General features: G+C 39.7%; 1 protein-coding gene across 6 annotated transcripts in view; it reads right to left on the bottom strand.

Moving 5' to 3' along the window:
- MSH3 (mutS homolog 3) overlaps positions 1 to 22984 on the bottom strand; it is a 93308-nt gene extending 70324 nt beyond the window's left edge. For 2 of the 6 annotated variants that reach the window (XR_001920691.2, XM_018072891.2), the window contains exons 1-8: positions 21431 to 21632; positions 20137 to 20260; positions 18937 to 19157; positions 16378 to 16590; positions 15017 to 15133; positions 14126 to 14243; positions 13446 to 13591; positions 12290 to 12456 (exon numbers count right to left, since the gene is read on the bottom strand). Coding sequence is in view for 5 of the 6 variants with exons in the window: in XM_018072891.2 (XP_017928380.1) it covers positions 12290 to 12456; positions 13446 to 13591; positions 14126 to 14243; positions 15017 to 15133; positions 16378 to 16590; positions 18937 to 19157; positions 20137 to 20260; positions 21431 to 21505 (1181 nt within the window). In the remaining variant the exon portion in view is untranslated. Of the gene's footprint in view, positions 1 to 12289; positions 12457 to 13445; positions 13592 to 14125; positions 14244 to 15016; positions 15134 to 16377; positions 16591 to 18936; positions 19158 to 20136; positions 20261 to 21430; positions 21634 to 22804 lie in introns of those variants that run through there. The other 4 variants (XM_018072893.2, XM_018072892.2, XM_018072894.2 and 1 more) reach the window with 4 other exon arrangements.
- Between the last annotated feature and the right edge of the window lie 28 nt (positions 22985 to 23012).

Below are 23012 nucleotides of genomic sequence, written 5' to 3' on the forward strand. Positions count from 1 at the left end.
CAGAAGAGGTCACAGAGATGATGAGGGGTCTGGAGCATCTCTCTGATGAGCAGAGACTGCAGGAGCTGCGCCTGGAGAAGACTGAGAGGGGATCCCATCAATCCACACCAATATCCCCAAGGGGTGTCAGAGGATGGTCTCAGACTCTGTTCAGCAGTGCCCAGTGACAGGACAAGGAGCAAGGGCCATGAACTCAAACAAAAGTTCTCCTCAAATGAGGCAGAACTTCTCTCCATGGAGGTGGCAGAGCCTGGAACAGTTGCCCAGGGAGGGTGTGGAGTCTCCCTGTCTGGAGACATCCCAAACCCACTGGACATATCCCTGTGTCACCTGCCCCAGGAGTCCCTGCCTGGGCAGGGGGTTGGATGGGGTGATCTCCAGAGGTCCGTTCTAGCCCCAAATATCCTGGGATTCTGTTCTAAGGAGTGCTGCTGAAGTGTGAACTACATTTGTCCCGGTAATGGATAAAAGGGTATTCTACAAACACAGATCTACAGCATAAACAGGAAGTTGGATGGAAGTCATCATCAGCTTATGAAACATCATTTCCAATGATTATATAAGAAATAATTGAGATGGTGACAGACAGAGTCCATCCATGCCTCTGTTGTAAATCAATGTGAGCTCACCTCCCACACTGCTACCACTGCTCTACCTGCCAAGAACTATCAGAAACATAATTCTTGTTCTTCAGTCAGCATAAGAACTGCAGTGGAAATTTACTGGGAGCACTGAACATCTAACACAGACCTCACTGAGAAAGCATATTGCCTCTGCAAGCTGGAAGGTCATACCTGTATTTTCCACTCATCAGTGCACTGAAATGATTTAATTTAAGGGCTCAGAAGAGGGGATCCAGCTCCTGTTCAGGCTCTTACACACTTTCCTGTGGTCTGCAAAGACACAGAGTCCCCACTGCTTGGATTTCAGCTTTGTGCAAGAGAGGTTTAGGACCTTTTATGATAAACAAACACACAGACACTGACAATGGAGCAAAAATAACTCACATGAGAGCTGCTAGTTGGGCTGGAGAGCTGTACTACAGGGGGAGAGAAAACGCAGAGGTCCGCCAGGGACAGACTGAAGGAGAGGGAAGGCCAAGGAGCAGATGGTTGTACTTTCCATGCAGATGTCATGTGGGAATGGAAGAGTTGAAAGGCCTCCAGGAAGAATCTGTCCGTGCCTTGTCTGATTATAGACAGCAGTATTCTGACCCCTGTCTGGAAACTGATCAGCACCCAGAATTAACAACACGCCATGCATGGGCTTGTGCTCACAGTTGAAGAACACCTGAAACTCCAAATAAACCGGAGGATACTGGAAATTTCCTCCTTTTGGTTTACTGGGAGTGCAGGTCACAGTTCAGAGCAGAAACAGTGGCCTAACATTTCTCCCATGCATTCCTCAGCCATGTCCTGTCAGAAGAAACCCACTGGTTCTCAAAGTGGTAGATGTCAACTAGAAACATACCTGAAAAAAATCTCCCATAACAACAAAACAAAAAACTCCCACAAACTCCCCACAAAACCAAACCAAAACAACAAAAATTATAAGTCTCCACCCCACTGAATCCTCCTGATAAATACACTGCATGACCCTGTAGGATTACAGACCAACTTAAAAAAATTAATCAGAAAAAAAGGAAAATCAAAATTAGCCCAGAGTATCTCAGTTTAATTTATATTTGAAAAGGAAAGTATGCACATTAGTGTGTTTTCAAACTATGCTGATAGGTTATTACACCTGGCACGCAGGCAGAAAACCTGTATTTGTTCTTAAATTCTTTGTTTAAAATACCACATTATTGTAAAAAGTTATAATAGAAAGGAGAAAAATTCCAAAATATTTCTGCAGGATTTGGGTAATTTTATCCAGATATTTTTGCGCAACACTTGATATTCCTAACTAATATTTTTGAAAGGTGGAAAATACATTCATCCAGGCTGCAGAGGAAAGGAAAACAGCATGGTGATTGTATTTCTTTATTAGGGGGCTAAAGCGTATGTCAAATGAGGACAGTCTAAGGAAACTGAATTTATTATGGAGAAAGTTGAGAAGGCATCTCCTACCGCCTAAGGGGCATTTAGAAAAGTCTAGAGCAGATTCTGGTCAAAGGAGCACAATGAAAGGACAAAACCAAGCACTCACAAGTTGCAAATTGTTAAAAATTCTGCACAGACTTTAGGAAAAAAACATTCTTTCCCATAAGACCATTTAAACACATAAGCAGGTAATACAGTGAAGCTGGGGACTTCCTTTCCTTGAGGATTTTCTGAACTGGAGAAACCTACATGAAACCAGAGCTCCAGAAAGCTCATCCAAGCCAAGTTTTTCCAAGATTCTGAGAAAAAAATTATTTAAGAAACTGTGGAAGATATTAAGAATAATTTAAAATGGTTGTAGCTTTAATTGCACGAATAAGAACAAGAACATATGGGTTGGCTTCACAGCCACTGCTCCAGTAGTTTCTCCCATGCCATGAGACACCACAGGACAATAATTTACTGCTAATAACAACTCACTAATGAGCTCCAAAATGGATCTGACACTTGAGGTAACTGGTCCCAGTGTTGGTCTGTGCTCACATCGTGGCCTCAGGTAATCAGCTCCCACAAAGGTTTTCCCACAGTGCCTGGAGCACTGGATGCTCTTTGGAAAACCAAGGCACCTTCCATGAAGGAATTCTCTTAACATGTCTTCATCTAGAGGACTTCAACCATCTATCAGATAAGAGGTATCTCTTTCCCTTACCTATGGGCAAACGTTATCTGCAATAGGAAGGGAAGGACATACCATTTAAGATCTTCCAGCCATTTGTAACAGCTGATGTCATCAGAGACCATAACAAAACCATCGCCATCCTAAAAAACAAACCTGCTCCTGAAGATGCTTCAATAATCAACGCAAGTTTGCCTTTGCACATGGCCTGTACCTTGCAAAGACTTTTAGGGCTTTTCCAAGGAAGATCCAGCTGGGTGTTGCTACAGTGCATTATCTGTAATGATCTTACAACCCAATATGGCTGAAAAATTGTGCTACCCATGATTTTCTTCCAAAAATGTCTCCATCTGAGCTCTCCATCTATGACTAAAACAAAAATACTCCCAATTCCAAACTCAGAGAGACACCCAGTGAGATCCTAATACAACAGGCAAAGTTCTGCTCTACCTCCACTCCTTTCTTCTTTGCTGTTACTAGAGTTATTCTTCTTCATTGTTGTCAAACCACAGCAGCACCTGGAATAAAACTTTCTAACTTGATCTTTCAGTCACCCAGTGAAAACAGGATGACACTGAAGATGGGGAGAGTGAGCTGAATATAACCACAAATCCTAGTAAGTATAAGTTCCTGATGAAGTAATTGGAATGACAGCCAAAAAAAAAAGAGCAGGAATATTTATTGTTACAGGTGGTAACATGGGAATTAATAGTGCTTTCATTCTCCACACCAAAACCAAAGGAAGCTTTGGGGGTTTGGTCATGTGCATTAATGGGATTGTTATTTTTAATAATTCTAACTCAAACAGAAATTTGGCTCTCATATATTAACAAACAAACAAACAAACAAACAAAACAACAAGCCTGCAAATGGTAAACAAATCTTGAAATAAGGCTTCAAACCCCAAGAAGTCTGTGTTAATCCCCAGGGAGGCCAAACTCTGATTTCTGGAAAGAGAAAGAAGATGCTGATTTTGGTCATGATCTGCCTTGAACAATGAGAAGTACAGTACTGACACAAAATGTGGGTAGTCATATCGCCACTGCTTACAAGGCACGTCCAAAGGAGCACAGAGATTCTCCATGGCCAAGGGGACCTTTGCAGTTCCTGACCACCTCGCAAAAGGAAAACTGAAACATGGAATGATTTCCTGAGGCCCTTCCTGTACCTGAGGAGAACAATTTCCAAGCTTGGAAATGAACACTCTAAAACTAATGGACAAAACACGTTCTTCCCATGCAAAAAAATTCTGCCTAAAGCCCAACAGCCTGCAGATACTGCTCACCCAACATGCCTGAAGTGAGGAAGTACCATTTAAATCTCACTGCTTAAGCAGAATTTGGCATGGGGAACTTCTTATCTCTCTCAGATAAAGAGCTTTACATGTTTTGTAATGATTTTAATACAGGCTACTGGACAGAAAAGGGGAAACAGCTGGTTGGTCAATTACACTTTTAATTAATGTTTCCTTTGATAAGCTGATACAGATTTAAGAATCCATTAAATGTAATGAAATGAACTTGTAATTTTTCAACAAATTATTTCAGCCTTTCCTGTGAGATGCACAAGATGCTTAAACACAGTCACATTTAGAATAGAGTAAATACAAATAGTGTTAGTATTTATGCCCTCTATACACAAAATTTTCTTTCTACTGCCACATTTCTGAACTTTAGGAGTGGCACATTTTAACCATAAATGGCTACTTACCTTGATTTCCCATTCCATGAAAAGACAAGCGAAAAAGAAGAGAAGTTGTCCTTCCCATGGTTTAATTCTGCATGCAACATACAGATGCTGTACAATATGTATTTTTCTTTCTTGCAAGGATTTACAATCAAGGAGTCAACTGCAAAAAGCTACTTAAATTACTTTACAAATGGAAAAAAAAAACATTTGAAGGAAACAGGTGAAGGCAGCGTGGGCTAAATGGTATGCTTTTAAGAAAAAAAAAGGGAAAAGCAGACCAGAATTAAAAACTGAAGTTCAATTTATCTCATGATTACACTTTGATTTGAGTGAATGCTCTCTCTGGCAATAATTCGGCCCAAAATATAATTTTAAATACCACAAGACTGCACGCCATCTCTGTAGAAGTGAACTGAAAACAGAGGTGGTAGAGTTCTGTGGTTTTTCTGTTTGTTTCTTCTAAATAAGACAAAAATAGAAGAAAAAATAGTATCTTAATTCTACAAGCAATAGATATTTAAGTTACCAGATTTTGTAAGTCAAGATCTAAGGAAATTGAATAATAAATCTTTTATTATTGCCAACAAGTGAAATGCTTACAATATTACAGGGAATAGAGGGAATAAAGCTACTAAATGAAACTGTTTATTTTTGTCAAAGAACAGATTCTTGCCCACAAGACACGTGGTCTTTTTGCTCAGGTACCAATCTAGATTCCACTCATAGGCAACAATGAGGCAGAAGCACCTGAAAAGACATCCCTATTAATACACATTAATTTCTTAATATTTCTATGAGTGTATGGACTGCAATAAAGGGACTTTATAAAGTTCCATGCTCAAATAAAATGTTCCATGTTCAAATAAATGTTTTATCCTGAGTCCTCTCTCAACAGCTGACTTGAAATTGTACAGCTGTCAATATGGCCACACTTCAGGACAAATTCTACTTTTCTTAAGAAGGAGAAGCTATGTTAGAAAAAAGAGGGTTCTTGGCATTTGCGGTTTTGGGGTTTTATCTTTTTTCCCGGTTGCAGTTCACTATGAAGCCACAAAAACTTTTGCACTGATCATATGAAAGGGGTCATGGGACAGCAGAAATGATTCCTTAACCCACCAGAACCACTGCAAAAGCTACTGATACTCTACTCTGTTCCTTTTCTCAGTATGTTAAAAATCAAATGTGTTACTTTGCAGTTAATAATATTTGATAACACGTTAATTCTATATCACAGGACAATTCTTTAATACAGTTGGTAGTTTCCACTCTGCCATGGCTCACAAAATTATGTCATGATTTTGAGTAATGAAGAGCAGATTCCAAAATATGCATTCCAAAACATAACTTAGTGAAGGTTAATTATAACTGGTTTTGATTATGATAGCTATGAAAGCACTTCTTTACCTAGGCAACCCAAAAGCATTAGCATTCAAACTCTGATGCCAGATCAAGGCTGTAGTCTGACTGTGGCTGTGTCTGAAACATGAATTTCTCACACCCAGACTGCTTTATCACGTGTTTATATTTCCACCCAGATTAACTCAAAGCACAAATCCTTTAATTAAATTTCAAGATACAAACCAAGTATTTTTTTTGGTCAAAGCCATGAGAAATAACAAGCACACCATATTTGCAATATATACAAGTCCTTCATGGTGAGGCTTAACTTCTCCACTTGTAGATGCAAGCGCACATGCAATCTTTTCAGATAATGAAAACAGCTTAACATATCAATTAATACTGTAAGTAAGGATTTTTGACAACTACACAACTGTTCTCCATAAATGAAAGGCTTCTTTTTTCAGCCTTTTCCTCTTCCTAGCTCACTTTCTCTCAAATGAATCAATTTTCTTTGTATAGCAAACGCAGCAGTGCCCTGGGAATGGATTTGATGGATGGAGTGTTCAGTGGATAAGGAATCAGTTGGATGGTCATATCCTAAAAAGGTTCCTTCCAACCCAAACTCTTCTGTGATTATCTGAACACCACCTTGCTCTTCACAGTGTTTTCTTGTTCTTCCTCAAGCCCTAACAAGAGCTGTCCAGTAAAACGCACAGCCAAAACCCACATGAAGACATGCAGTGAGATCGCATGAAGTTATCCAGGAAGCTGTCCAGGAAAGTTATCCTTCCTTCTCGAAACCCACCCTACACTACCCTAGTGCATGTTAAAGATGAAGAAGGGTGGAAGGGTCTGATTTATGCCCTCTCCAGGATGGGATCTACTGCTTCTCTCTCCATCTAAGGGTCCCCATCGACCACAACTTTGTAGAGGGGTCTATAGGAGCAGGACAATGCCAAGAGATTCAAGTGAAGAAGTAAGAAGTGCCAAGAGATTCAAGTATACTTGCTACAAAGTGCTTCTAAGTACATCAGTCTCCCTCTGCAGAAACAGTCTTTCACATAAACCGAAAGCAGGTATCATGCATGAAACCTTTTTACATTAAAAAATACTGTATTACTAAGCTTTGTGCTTAGCTCATTACTATAGCAGCGGTTTCGAATTCACTATTAAAAACTCAGAAAATATCCACATAAATTTTGGAAAAAATAAAAACCTCCGAAGTACAAATGTCTAACAGTCATTTTTACTATTCCAAATTACCAGAGGAAGAGTCCATGCCTGGAGCACACCCTTCACAAGTCTTTACCAAAAGCCTCTTACCTATGCCATACATAAAAAAGAACATCTATTAAAAGAGACAAATGTCAAATTATCAAAATTAAAGTGTTAGAGACAGCCTGCAGTTCAGTAGATTGATGGCACATAAAAACCCACTTCAGTTTCATCTTCTTCAAATTTAAGAAAATGAATATATTCTGGGTTTATGAAAAATAAGGGCTTTCTCTCTTCCCTGGGAACCACCACTGCAAGAGCATTATTCTTCTCCTCGCTCTGGTACAACTTATCTGCATGTCAAACATGCAGACAGTTTAGTCTCTCTCTCTCTCCCCCTCTCTCTCTTCCTTGTCTCATTTACATCACAACATTGTTTGATTAAAGCTGCTGAATTTCTACCTCCTAGCACTAACATTGAGGGCAGGAAATGTGGGAAGTAGTGTCTGAGAAGGTAACACATCCAAGGTATCCATAGTGCCACTGTTTCACAGGGAAAGATTTATGTCCCGAGTCAGCTTCAAAGAAGAATAAATTATGGGAAAGTAGTCATTATTAAAAAAAAGAAAAATGTTAGGACTTTAACAAATATGCCAACAAACATTAATAGACTATTAAAAAATAATTTAAACTTGCATGCCAGTTTTAAGAGGTTAAGAGTCCTTCTCCATTTGAATATGTAAAAAAAATATATACTGAGAGAAAAAAAAACAAGTAACATCAAAACTAGAGAGGACAACAAAAAGTAGAATTACTTACATGTGTACCTTGCATAGTTTCTGATCTATCCCATAATAGTAAATCAAATAGGTGCCAAAACATGAAAGCAAAAGCTTTGAAGTTTTACCTTTCCTGCTTCTTTTAGTAAGGTGGGGATCCTAATTAAAAGGTTAACTTTCTGATAGTAAGAAATTGGACAGGCATCAAATCAATTTATTCTTCATTTAATAATTTCTGGCTCAAATGGTGGTGGGGCGGGGAAAATTCAAATGCATGAATATCACTAATCAGTGCGGAAATGCCACAAATACAGCTACTGAACACAGCATGTTTTCCATACTATTTGCAGTCACATGAAAAATAATGCACCTCGGAAGCAGAAAAGAATTTGGGGAAGCTGATCAGGGCACACATCTTTGCTTTTCTCTCAGGGGATTTGGGCAAGACAAGTTGCTGCTGTAAAAAGCAATGTTAACTTTTTTTTAATGTAATTTATCATCCGGGATAAGAAAATCACAGGGCTTTGCAACTGCCTCTGTGTGTTTCTGTAGCAACAACTCTGCATGCACAGTGGGACAATAATTCCACCCAAAGGATGCCATGTGCCTGTGCTGTGTCCCAAACTGTGAAGGGCAGTTAGACACCATGGAAAATATGACTTTACCCATAAGCCATTTGTTGAATGAGATTTAAGCCCCATGCTTCCCTCACGTGCAGTGCCATAGAAAACAAGAATCAACTCCAGTACTGAGAACAGCATTTTTCATGACTGCAACAGCAATAAATTGAAAAAAAACCCCAACCCATCCAACAGTTCTGTTGGGTCATTACATGAAGTGATAATACTGTTGTGGAGTTTTTTGCCCTGTCTGTTCAAAAGGAGTGAGCTATGACACGATCAATACTCTCCAGGCAGCTTCCCCACAGCTGGGTTGCCCAGGCCATGAATTGGATTCCTAGCAGAGTAAAATGCCTCCTTAGCAAGTAAACATCTGTTCACTGATGCACTTGGGTTTTGTATTTGCAGAAAATAGCTCACACGCTGGTTTTGTACTTTACTTGCCTCTTTATTTCCTGCTGCAAACTGCTTGTGGCTTCCACTTACATAAAACATTCTCAAGATGTTTGTCACAGCTTGCCTTTCACTTAAAAATCCATGGGAATATTACAAGCTATAAAACCATGAAACCACTAGTTTTTATGATTGCCAGTCCTTTAGGTATTCTTCAGTCCTCTGCTCTGCAATTTAATTTGCAATAGTGTTCACTCTCACTGTAACCCTTTGGTGTCTTGTTTTTGCCACTACAAGCCTTCCTGTCCCTGCTCATCTACAAAAACAATACCTCCTCAGCATCAACTACATGAATGCACTCTCTGATCTGAGCAACCACCAGCCACATATAAAGATCCACAAAATTAAAAGCATTTTATACTCATTTACAAGACTTCAATGAGTTCATTCCAGTAGAGTTTCTACTCCTTGACTGAGGACATAAATCCACAACTTCATCCATGAGAGCAATTAGAAATGGATAGCACTCTCTATGAGAGACCACACAGACAATAGGTCAGTTGTCAGATCACTCTGGTTTTAGATTGTTAGCCAGACATCAAAAAAGATGTAAAAAAACCAGAACAGTGCAGACTGGGGTGAAACACTCTGGATTAAAAGTAAAGGACTGTTGGTCAGTGTGGTTTTACACAGTAGCCAAGAACACCACAGGATAAAACATTTCATAAAAAGGGGCAAATGGAAAAAAAATAGAAAAAGAGGAGCAACGGAGCACTCTTAAGATGCACTGAATTTTTCAGTGAAACAGAAAAGGGGCACATGAAGAGAAAAATAACCAAAAGGAACCTCAAAGACACTGTCAGGAAGATCAGCACAGGTGAAGTTCTAAAGTAGCCAACATGCTAAGGAGAGTGGGTGCCCTCTTGACTAGGAAGAACTTGGAGTACAAAACACAGTGTTCTTCTGTAAAAATACATATATTTTCTGAAGGCAAGACTTTTTTATTGTTTTTCTAGAGAGAAGGAAGCTAAAAACACTAAAATATTTTCCTCCAGGCAGGTCAGCATTTGCAAACAGAACAGTTTGTCCTGAGCCAGTTTCTGCGATGTACATTTAATTTACACTTTGCTTTTGAAGGAAGGCTCTGCATCCAAACTGACCTCCTGTTCAGTATCCTTGATTAGTACTTTTGAGTTCATTAAATCTGCCCTTGAATAGTATCTTCTAGTTATTAACTTTTATGGACAATGTCATGACACTGGTAAGTAGGAGAATTTCTTTTACCACATGAAACAGCAAAGTGTGAGATTCAAACCAGCATGGAACCATGACAGACTTTGATACATTCGCTTCCAACAAGTTTTAAATTACCAAAAGTTTCTAGCTTGTAATATGAATCTACACCATGAGTTAAACTATTCCTAAAGCTTGCTTAGGTTGGCAAACTCCCGTTTAATCCAAATGGCTACAAAAAAGTCTTTAAAAAAAGATGTCATTTAAATCAGTGGTAAAATTACCCATTTATCCACTTTAACTAACCTGGTTTCATACTAACTGAACTAAAACCCCATTTTATGAACAAATCCTACAAGGAGCTACATGATCTTACTACAGCAGCATTTGCCTTCACTTACTGCTCATTAATGTCATCAGCTTTAGACATGGAAAACTTCTAGCAACTTATTTGGCTCTTGTTTTTGATAAAAACAGATTTAGAACAGCAGAATCCTGCCACTCAGCTGTTTTTTCCTTCTTTGCTGTAAATTTGGCAGTGAAAATGAACACAACACCAGAACAGAAGCACCAGTGAACAGTGTGAGTGACACAGCTGAACCTGGATACAGTTGCAGTAACAGGAAGAGAGAAGCACAGCATTCCATAAGCAAGAATTACATACTGTACTGTGCAGACTTAAGGCAGAGACACACACACCAGTACAGAATATTCACATGTGGTCTTTGTACAGCCCACATCACCATGGCTGCTCAGTGCTGAGTTCGAACACCAAACCACCCCCAAGTTACCCACACAACCACTTGCGCAATTCTCACACAACAAAGACCCTTCTCTCTCCTCAATCTCTCCAAGCTCTTCCTCATGGGACTATTTTTCTCTCCCATCTGTGCCCTTTGTGTTTTTATAAATTCACTGTTTTTCCACTGCATTACTAATACACAAAGAGATGAGGAGCCTTCTTGAATCACAAGACCTAGTTTCCATGGTTTTAGTCAGAAAGGTCTTCAAAACATTACAGAAATGAAACTTTTCCCAGGAGTTTTTAAAAAAGAGCAGACAAAGACTGAAATTACCAGCTAATGGGCCAACAACCAAACCTGAATACTTTAGACCTCTCAATATGCATTAAAATGAAATTCCTGCCTATGTAAAAGCAACTGTATAAAAACTGAAGCCCAGTTAAAAGCACAGGAAAGCAGCATATTGGAATCACTTAAAATAATACTAAATACTTCAGAGCCCTCTAGTGGTTTCATCTTTGGTACAAGAAAATTCATGAAGAATTGTTTTTGAAATAAGGCTACTGAAGTGTACTGCAATACTGTCTTTTATTTTTGTCACTCTCCTGTAATTAAGAACATTTAGGCTGGAAAGCTGCCTAGTAAATTACCAGAAAGGCAAAAAATTATACAAGCTAATATCTATTCACAGAATCAGCTAATGGGTAGTATTTTTGGATCTTCATAAAAATGAGAAGTTACTCACAAACATTTTCAACTGTGCATAACCAGGAGAAAAAAAAAAAAAAGATACAGCCACTCTCCCAAACCTGCATCACAATGATTACTGAAACATCAAGCTCTGAGCTAGCTCTCTACAGCCCAATCCTGCATGGTTTAAAAAAAAAAAAGAAAAAGAAAAACTGATATTTTCTCACAAAAATTGCAAGATTTCACAAGCCTACGCCACCTGTTCAGAGGATTGCTTCATCTTTAATCTATCACCCTACCAATTATATCCTCTTCTGGCTTTATTACACAGTAAAACTGATACAGAAAACAGGTAACAAATTTCCTCTTGAAATATACAAAGACAACTCAAAACATAAGTAGATAATCAGTCACAACACTCCCAAGTCTGTACCCAAGTTCAAGATAGTGTAATAAGAGAAACAGAATCAAATATCAGTTGCAAAGATTTTCTATACCTATTTACATTAATAGAAACAAAAAGAAAAAAAAAACACTTTTTTCAGAAGCCAAAGGTAAGTGCATAAGCTTGGAAATTATTTCAACAGATCCTATGATCAGGAGTGTGGTAGCAAGACTATCTAAATGACCATGTTTAGGCACATGAATCTTTCACAGGCCAGAGAGAGAAGCCACAAATTTAAGTACAATTTAAGAATAAGAGGTATTTGGGAGATTTTCAACCCAGCAGCAAACTACTTCTGAAATGAGCCTCTACAGAACTACACATCTATACCTGCTTCTGGATCTAAACTCTATCAATAGGTGTGCTGTATCTAAAAAATAAAAAATAAAAAAGCCTGAAATACAAAATCCCTTCAAAACTTACCTCCTGGAGGTTATACTGCTGATGAGCTTTTCAGATTGATCTGACAACCTGGATGGAAGAATTATTTCAACTGGCTGCAGGCGCAAAACTCGACTCTCCAATTCTGAGCGAGACGCAGAGTCCCGAAAACAGTCAAAAATTACTTCTCCAGTAGTTGGTTGGATCACCTGTCAAATAAAAAAAAATACATATATATCCACTGGATATTTACATTTTCAGGGAGTGTTTCATTGACTCAAACTGTTAAACCAGAAAGAAAATCTATGGTGTACAGCACAAAACTGTACAGCACCCACATACACACAGTGAACGTGGCAGATCAAAAAACATAAATTGTGTTTTTGTCAAATCTATGGTATTGCAATAACTTCAAAAGACTGTCATGACTTTGTCTTGGTAAGTAGCAGCAATACATTAAAAATATAAATGTGCTCTTGTTGTCATCAATCCACCACTGTTCAACTTTTCATACAATTCAAATCTATGTACTTGAAGTCTATGAAAGCTACATGTAATTCAGCCTGGAATCTAAACATGTGCTTTTGTTGTTCTCTCCCATCTGCAGTGTGACATTCAAACACAAGCACAATCAAGATGCTTTTAAATTAATTAATTACCAGCTGACCAGGCTTCAGTTATCACCACGTTTCCTGGTTGAAGTGATTGTTTTTAATCTTCACCATAAAAGAGAATACAAACCTGAAGTGTAAATGGTAAAAAATCCTAAGTCTTGAATAGTATTTTCTATAGGAAAAAAAGCAGTCACAAGCTTTAAAATATTGACCCTAAAAATGTTTACAGTTAGTAAAGCATCTGAACTAATGATTTCCCTGTATTTGGTTAAAATATGTTTTCAAGTGAAACAACAGCAAATACAGTTTCATGAATATTCAACTATCAACTACTTTTCTGTAGTTTTCAAATGTAAAGCCATCACAGTTCACATACAGATGATATCTTACCTAAACTGCCCCTTTTTAACAACAACAAAAAAACCCAGAAAAAAGTAATTTAAAGAAATCAATTCCCCACCCAAAATAAAATATATAAGACAGATCATGACTTTAAGAAGGTAATCACCCACCTCTCAAAAAAAACCAACAAAACCACCCCACACAAACCCTAAAATACTGATTCCCCTATTAAACGAACTTACCATAATGCCTATAACAATGTCACCTGTCTTCCTGCCCCTTAGGTTTTCTCCATTTTCACAGCAACAGAGGAGGTAGTTATCAGGGACATCTCTTGTTACCTCTTCAACATCTACAGAATCATCCAGCTTCAGCAAAGGGTTCACATGTAACAAGTGTTAAAAAAAACAGTACAGAGATTTGGGTGGATTGTTCACAGGTCCTTCTGGATCTAAGTCCTTCTCTACTCACAAGCACTAATCTAAAAGTCTTTTTAGCTCCTGGTATCTGATAAGTTAGTTCAAGAAATTAAAGAAAAAAGTGAGATAGATAAGGCGGGAGATTGAAAAACTAAAAACAGAAGGGAAGAAACTAAAGTCACTGGTTAAAAGCTGTTTCTATCTCATTTTTGCATTTTCTAGGCAGGACCTGCAGAACATGGCAGACTTGGGAAGCCCACTCTCTGCCTTCAGAAAGCAACTACAGTAAACATAACCTCTGCTGTTTCACAGCAAATCTACAGCCTGGAGGAGATTAAATTCTTTGAAAAGCCAGCCAGATGTTTTACACAACATAAAATTAAAGGAATTTGGTTTCCTGCTGTCACTTGCTACTCATGTTCCATCTAGGTGATAATACTGGAATCAAGGCCTCTCACAAACCAAAGGTTCGATCTGAAACCAAACTTGTTTGAAAAGGATATCTTCTCCAATAAGTGTAGACTTAGTGTAGAGAGCAGTCAGCTTACGGCTGAAGAGAGAGCTTTTGTTTTCTCCAGCAGCTTTCAGCGCTGCAGTTTCCATTTGTTTTATTACTCCAACCTACAGGCAAACAAGAAACAAAGTTAGATCTCTGATAATAAATTATTATTTTTACTATTCCATATGATTGATGATATTTTTAGATGTGTAAAGAGCAAATGCATGATTCAAGCTGGAGTGCATCATCAACAGAAAGGGCAGAGGCAAACATCAATCCTACTAATGAGAAAGGCATTCCTTTTCCTGACCCTTTGTCTACTCCTAATTGCCTTCTCAGCTTCTGCCCCTGTGCTTCTTGTCCTATTTTGAAACAACTAAGCTACAGTTCACTGCTAATCAGAGAATGGTTGCTGTAATCAATTTAGATTCAGCATATTCTGGGATCCTGTGACATTCTTTTCCTAAAACCAGAAAAAGAGGTATCAACAGAAAGCCATAGAATTACAAGGATCAAGGACAGGAAGGAAAAAAAAATTGGGCTGGGATAAGGAAAACAAGGATGTGAGGAACAATAAAAGAGAGAGAGGATATATACATTTCTCTTTATCAAATGGAAAGACTTGATAAAGAAATATTGAGAGGAAAAATTGTTCCAGAACTGTTCCTGAAAACATGAAGATACATTTCTGTAAAACAGAGGAAGCCTGAATCTACTTAAAGTCCATGACACCTCCCAGAACAGAGGAATTGAAACAAAGGACATTTTTAATTGCAGAAGCAGGTGATAATGAGCTGCCCATTTCTCAGCTGAAACAAGACTCTGGTTACAATAGGTGCAAGTTATTTCAGGGCTACTCTGTGCTCAAGAGGATTTAATAAAGGTCAAAGATGACCTTATGTCCCTTCGCCACGAGGCGCCGCACGTGGACAAACAGCCGGTGGCTCGGAATACTGGCAGTCATGAAGTTGTGATCCAGGTGGCAATAGATGTTCAGTTCTCTAGCTGCAATCTGCAAAGTACAAGAAAAGTCAGCCGACAGGTCAGAAAGTCATTCAGGAGGGTAAGGAGCTTATCTCTATGACAACAGTGATGCACAGCTACAATTAAAAGCTCAGTGTCAAAGGGAAAACATTCCAAGAGAAAGCCTGGAGGGACTGGGCCCCTGTCTTGGCATTGCCACAAGCAGGGGCTTCGCTATCACAGACTTCACCTGTCAGATTTTTAGGGTGCAGTTTGATCTTCACCACTGTGAGGCAAACCACATATACTGTACACACAGGGTCTGAAACACAGCTCAACAGATGGTCAAATAATTTTTGCACTCCTAAAAACACAAAAGGAATGGAGGCATTTAATTTGTGGTTATTAAGATGGGATTAAGCTGGCTAATCAATTAAAATACTGAAAAATCAATATCGAAGAGTTGTAGAAACCAAATACTTAACAAAAAAGAGTAACAACACTTACTGAAATGTGACATTATCATGTGTGATTCGTATTTGACTTTCTGCCTTTTAGTTGTTCACTGACTAGACAATGTGTGTTAAGCAGGAACTGCAGCCAAACACTGACCTGTCTCCCTGGACCACGTATTTCTATTTCTGGACTGTGAGTACACCAGCAAATGAGTAGACAAATTACACAGCCCAAATTTCATGGGGAAAATTAATTCCCAGTAACTAAGCAACATTTCTCACTGGTCTCGAGTGTGGAAATAGTACCAATCAAAGGTTGGCAGCAAAGACTTTGGGACACATCACAAAAAAAATCCCCCAACATTATGAACCATTAATGAACCATCACTTCAAAGTTATGTTTTTATCAAGTCTTTTCCAGTTCCTACAGATCTGGCATGTGTAGTTGCCACATGTGAACACGCATTCTGTATCCAGACTATACTTGCTATGTTCATCTCTTTTTACAGTACTTGTTTCCACTGCCTTCCAAACTGAAATACTCCTGGTAGAGTTTTAAGCCAATTCACTTCTGAGAGTTTTTCAGTTTTAACTCTGACAAGTAATTATTCTGGGAACTCACCTTAAATTCTCAGCATGCAAGACAGCAAGCACTACCATCCAATTACAAAATAATAAAGCCTATTTTGGCAAAAAGTTTAAGCATGTAGAGATTTTTTCACCTTGATCTCAAGTATCAGAAGAATCCACAAAGAAACCTCCCTTCTGGAAGTAGTCATAGACCGAGTAGGACACCAGTACAATGCAACATTCTTCGCATAACCCTGGCAAAAATTACCTCTGCATCTTCTCCAAAGAAGCGGTATTTGTATCCACATTCCACACACAAAACAGCATCTTTATACTGTTTCTTCATTTCTATGAACTGAAGTTCTAATGGAGTGTAAATGCTTTTGGTTCTTTTATTAAGATTTGTATCCAAAGCATTCTGAGTATTTTCATAGGACTTAAGAGATGCAGAAAACTGACTAAGATCACATCGTACCTCCTCCTGTAAATAAAGGATGGAAAAGTACAGTTAGGAATCATCAAACAAATCAATTGCCCCCATATACCTTGGCTTGCATTGACCACAGAGCTAAGGACTCTTCTTGCATTAAATAGCCCAAAGAGCTGCAGCAAAACTATTAAAGTAGGATATACACAACACAGTTTATTTGGAATTAAAAGGAATTAAAAAGTCATGAAAGTCAAAGTTAGTTGACTTGCTGGACAGCAATCCTCAGACACCTCAGGTGAAATCATATGCTTATTGTATCGTAAGTTCTCAAAATACAGATCAAGAGCCATGCAGGCTGCAAAGATTGGGCAGTCCAAACTGGCCAGATATTAAAATAACCACTCCAGTTTACAGTAAGAAACTCCACTGTAGAGAGATTAATGATGTTCCAAAAATCCACAGTAAATCCAGAAATAAAACAATTTGAGTCCCAGTTCACTGTTTCAACCACCAAAACTATATTTATTCTCCAGTCTGCCCTTATTACGTAAGTTCAGCAAACCTTCCAAAATAATTTATACACAAAAAATCTATACTACAGTTTCTAAAATCCTTAACATGTAAGACTTTGAGCAGCTCAGTCTCTCAGCAATTTACCATTCACAATGACATTACGCAGCCTATTCTTGTCAAGCAACTTCAGGTCTACAACTCAGCGTTGTTCTGTGTTGTCAGCAAGGTGATGGGTTCAGTCTTTCATCAGTGCAGTGAACAACACTGATAAGGCATTTTTCACTTACAGTGAAGTTCTTCCTCACTCATATCACAATATCAAGTACCAATAAAATTTGTTCAAAAAAAATACTAACACAACACCCTCCACAGGTTTTTAAAGCCTATGGTCATTCAAAACACAATGCATTAGGTTGTGCTACAAAATTCTGTGTCTGCAAATAAATCCATTAGACTTCCATTTCTAGCAAGCGTCCCATCCAGATGACAAGCAACCAAGTCAACAGACTGTTTCGCAGCCGTGATAACTCAGAAGAAATACACTCTGGGTCATAGGAATGTACAAAGACTGCAGTCAGAGAACAATCAGGGAAAAAGAACACTTTAACTGCAAAATTCCCACAAGTGCACACCGTCCAGCAAGACAGCACAGCCCAGGACAAATAAAGCTGCACCAGAACTTGGATAGCCCCAGGAGCTCAGATGGCTCTACTGCAAAATCCTGAGCCCAAGCGCTCAGCAGTCCTCAACCCAAGGTCTGTGCCAGCCCAGCAGGAAGACCTCATCTCATTTTAGGGGAAATCGTAGCGACAACCACGTAAATAAAGGTCATGAAAGGAAGCAAAAGAAGTAAAAACAGAGAGAGAAGTTGAATCACTGAGATGGTTGTAAGTTAGCAGCTTGAGGGATTTAGAGGAAAATCACTTACATAAACAGGTTAAAACTGCAGGAAAAAATCAAGATACAAACATCTAAAATGAGCTGCTCCAAGAAGGCAGGCCAGCCCTGGAATCAGTTTTCTGTGTTCTCCAAGGGACCACATCTACATAACCTCAATCCCTTATCACAACAGAAATATCTTGCCACAAGCTGTTCACTTCAGCATCTTGAGCTCACACTCACACAAACCAGACACCCCCAGTTTAAGTTCATGAACTTCAGGAAGGGTTAAAATCAACTGTATAACCTTCCATACATCCTCCTTCCCTCAAAGAGTCAAATATAAAACTTCACTAAAGAGCAGTTGCCACAATAAGCCAGGAGATATCTTTTAGGACCTGACACCTACAACAACGAATTAACTAAAGTTAATTAGACCCACAATTAAAGAAGAAGCAAAGTACTGCTACTCTTACAAAGTACTATTACCCCAGTCTTATTGACTTGCATCATACATATAATAATGATAATTTTTCATGCGAGCTACCCATATCTTCTGCAGATGAAAAAGCAGTGGTATCTCTAGTAGTCAGATTTACCAGCCACTGGATTAGGCTACATCTCAGCAATACTTCTAATATTTATGTAAAGAAAGACTGGTAGAAATTTGACAGCCCACATCAAAATTGGTAGAATTGAAAGAAAGATGAGCCAAGTACCAACTGAACATGCGTTATTACGATATTAGAGCTTCACTCAATCACAAGATACACTCCCAGTGTCTCTGCTCTCATTACTGCTGTTTTTCAGTGGTATTACTGAAGTGCTAAAGAGATGCATCCTGTTCACTACAAGAAGAGCTTCAGGAAAGCAATGTCTGTGGGGTCTGTCGGGTTCTGCTGCACTATTTCATGACAGAACACAAAAACACAAAGCTTCTGCCAAAACTTGCTTTTTTAAACCACGACAAGCAATCTACACACCACAGACCACAGCTCTGCATACCTTCTGAGCAACCTTTGGGTCAGTGTCCCAAGATGGAAGAGGGATCTTCAATTCTGAACTTCTCCCAGTAATACTGGGACATTTTTTCAAACTCTCGGACTCTTTCTCCTGAAAACCATCCTGGATTCTGGTACACTGCTGGTCTGAATCACTGCAGAATTCTCTCAGTCTGTCTAGAGTTTGCAAACATATACAGGGCTTTTCATGCTTCTGAGGTTCTTCTTCAGTAAAAATACACAACAAAAACATTAGCAACTTATTTTCTAAAGCAGAATGTCTATTAGAATAACATCAGTAAGCACAAAACAAAATCATTTTGCTCCATCTCTCTCTTCTCTACATTCCTTCTCCTCTCCCATTGCAATATTTCTCCCAGACTGACAGAGTCATGCATGAAACCAGTTTGATTAACTCCCTGGAAAACCAGTATTCCTCACCTGTGTGCTTGGTCATACATGGGAAAAGACACACAACCATTTTCTGGGCTGGTAACTACAAAGCCACTAATTTAGTCAAGAATATTGGAAATCAAGTAGAATTTCTGTCAGTCCAGGTTTTGGCAGTATTGCTACTTGGTGGTGTCTTAGTGGTACTTCAAACCATTGCACCAACAAAACTGAATATAGTTCCCACTTTAAAAAACTTAGGAGGCTAATTCTTTTAAATGAAGTGCAATGAACTTTATATACACTCATTTGTTTTTGTACCAGCATTATTTTATTAAACTCTTGGTTCAAGGCCAGATGGAACTCAGGCATTTTCAAGACAATGGAGTGGCTGTTGTTTCCCAGGTGAGAATTTACTTTGGGGTAGCCTTTGGGTACACCAGTTACAGACCAGGCTCTACAGAGCTCTCAAGTGTCAGTTGTGCTTCAGAACAAGACTGTTAAACCAACATAGGAAGGAAAGTTGCACCATTTCTGCCTGGATACCTGGACTTCACTGACTGAACAACCTGTTAAAGCTGAGTGAGCTGAAGGGAATTTGCAAAGTAATTCTGGAGCAAGGCTCAAATTCCTAGCTCCTGTGCCACAGAAAGGTTCTTGAACAGTTCAGGAGTATGCTCATTATGGCTCTTCAGAGTTGTATCTTACACTCAAGGGACACTTCCCGAAGTACCGAGACACTTTTTTCACTTTTGACAATGACAAACTATTTACTGGCTCTCAATGCTTGGAGGTTCGTTTACAGTCAACTCACTTTTTTCCTGAGTCTTCAATGGGTTACAGATATCTTCTAGAGTGATTTGTTGTGCCCTGGGCTTCTTTTCACAGGGTTCATTGCCTTCAGTTGATGTGCTCCTTTTTGTGCCACATTCAGAAGCCTGAAACGTAAATTACACAAAGAAGTTCAGTTCCTTTTTCTCTTTGCCATCCTCTATGAAAGACAGTAATGCAACCAAGCATTTCACGAAGAGATAATACAAAATTATTGAATAACCCATCCCTGAAGTGTCCAAGGCCAGGTTGGACAGGGCTTGGAGCAACCTGGTCCATTTGGAGGTGTCCCTGCCCATGACGATGTATGGAAGGAGATGAGCTTTAAGGTCGTTTCCAACCAAACCCTTCCATGATTCTATGAAAATAATTTACCATATACAAAATTCCTAACTATTTTACCTATCTACATGTTTTGTTTATAAAACAGTTCTTCTAGCACTCGAGGCTACAAGAGGAAGAGGAACAGTACATCTTGTGATCAGTTGGCTGTTATGCTATAAAAGAAACACCTGCAGCTATTGTGGCTTCAAAAGGCAGCTTAGAGCTACTTCTGTGGCAGAGAACTGAACCAGTATTTAAGAGACTTTCCCACAACACCACAGCCACCATCTGTGCCTGAACCAGAGCTCTTCTGCAAATCCTCACTCCCACAGTCCAGAGCTCTCTCCTTGCCAGACACTGGCTGTTCACCCCCAAGAGGCACCATTCCCCATAGACTGAATCCTAGTGATGATGGGATCACCTCCATCTGCTCCACACCATCCTGCAAGTATCAGTCCAGGCTTAAAAAGGTTTCCCTAAACTACTTGTAAGCACCTGGGTTTGTACAAAATACAGCACTGTCAACCACAGCTCCTTAGATGTCTTTTGACAAGTGCACTTGAACACTATGTAAACCAAAAATTCGTCAATTTATGCTGTTTCATCAGTGATCTATTGCTTAACAGCATGCAAGAAGTTTGACTAAATATAAAGAAGTAACTTAGAGTTCCAACAACATATAAACACTTAACAAATAAGCACACAGCAGATGCTTTCAGCTGCCTGCAGCCACATTTCATATGGTAATCTCAGAGCGTTTAATTGAGGAATTTCAATTTCCTTACAACTAAGCAGGAGCTCCACCCCCACCAACTAAGTTCATAACCTCTATATAACCTATCCATATGTACAGCCCATATAAGTAGCAAAGCTTCTGAATCCACTATTAAATACAACCAAATTAACGCTAATTAGGAAGCTTTCTCTGCATGGGCAGAAAGCTGCAATCACACCTTTAAAAATGCATTTGGACCAAAGGTAACCAAAAAAGTTGCCTTGACACACAGGTGGAAAAAGCAAACGACCATTCTGGGCTAGAAGGGGCTGGAAATTTTAACTACAGGAAGACTGGAAAACATAAACTCAGCATGAAAACCAGTTCCTAAGAGATAGCAGTTTTTAACCAGTGGTGATACAAAGAGGCTGCTGGATCATTGCAAGCTCTTTTGGCCTTGCACCCAACAGCAGACCCACCTGGAGTTGCCTGAGCTCCATCACCTGGGCCGTGAGCTCAGCCTGCTACATGCCAGAGTTATCCACAAAATCTGATTTGTCATCCGGTGTGCAACAAGCCAATAATTACACACCTGAGAGACACTGAATATTTATTTCAGAACTTCACAGGCCATGGGTTTGCAGTGTGTTCCACAAATCCAGCACAACAACTGGACTTTCTGTGCCATCATTTATACACAGAAATCCAGAATTAGTAACTTCCCAAGCACAGCCCCTCTATCAGGATTGATTAGTCATTTCCATATAAGTTACACAACGCCAGCCAACTTCTACATGTGCTCAGGGGAAGAGTCTGCACTTGGGCTGGGTCTTTTTTGGCCTGTAAGTGTGGGTTTTAGTATTATAATGAACACAGTTCAGCCACAGGATACACAGACCCTGAGCATTTTGCCAATTAGCAAGGTGTACATAGGCACACATCAACATCTTTATTTCACCCTGAATGCTTGTTGGTTCCAGGATGTCCTTCCCTAAGGGATGCAGCTGCTGCCTGTCCCACTAACCAGGTCTCTTTCCTTATTGATCAGGAAACAACACAAAGATCAAACATCAAAGAACATCCTAACTTAAGATAATCTCTACATATTCCACATTTTGCAACACCAGGAGGCACTACCTGTGCCAGGGATCCAATATGGGAGCAAAACCCCAGTGACATGGACCAGCACCCTGGCCTTGCCCAGCTCATCAAACCTGTGCTGAGCTCCAGCTCCTGCAAAATGGGACATCCTGGATCACAGAATGGTGGGGGTTGGAAGGGTCCTCTGGAGATCACCCAGCCTAACCCCCTGCTCTGGCAGGGTCTCCTGGAGCAGGTGACACAGGGACATGTCCAAGTGGGTTTGGGATGTCTCCAGACAGGGAGACTCCACACCCTCCCTGGGCAGCTGTTCCGGGCTCTGCCACCTCCATGGAGAGAAGTTCTGCCTCATGTTGAGGGGGAACTTGTTGTGTTTTATTTTATGGCCATTGCTCCTTGTCCTGTCGCTGGGGCACCACTAAACAGAGTCTGGGACATCTTCTGACACCCCTTGGGGATATTGGTGTGGATTGATGGGATCCCTTCTCAGTCTTCTCCTCTCCAGACTAACCAGGCCCAGCTCCTGCAGTCTCTGCTCATCAGGGAGATGTTCCAGACCCCCCATAACCTCTGTGGCCTCTGATGGACCCTCTCCAGCAGCTCCTTGTCTTTCCCTTGTCTGAGGATGCCCTCAGAGTGCTCGGTACCACTGCCCCGTGTCACACAGGTGCTGCAGTCGGTCCCTCGCCTGCGGGAACCCCTGTCCTGCCTGCCCGCCC

Source organism: Manacus vitellinus, unplaced genomic scaffold, assembly GCF_001715985.3.
Source record: "Manacus vitellinus isolate BGI_N305 unplaced genomic scaffold, ASM171598v3 scaffold_23_pilon, whole genome shotgun sequence".
NCBI lineage: Eukaryota > Metazoa > Chordata > Aves > Passeriformes > Pipridae > Manacus > Manacus vitellinus.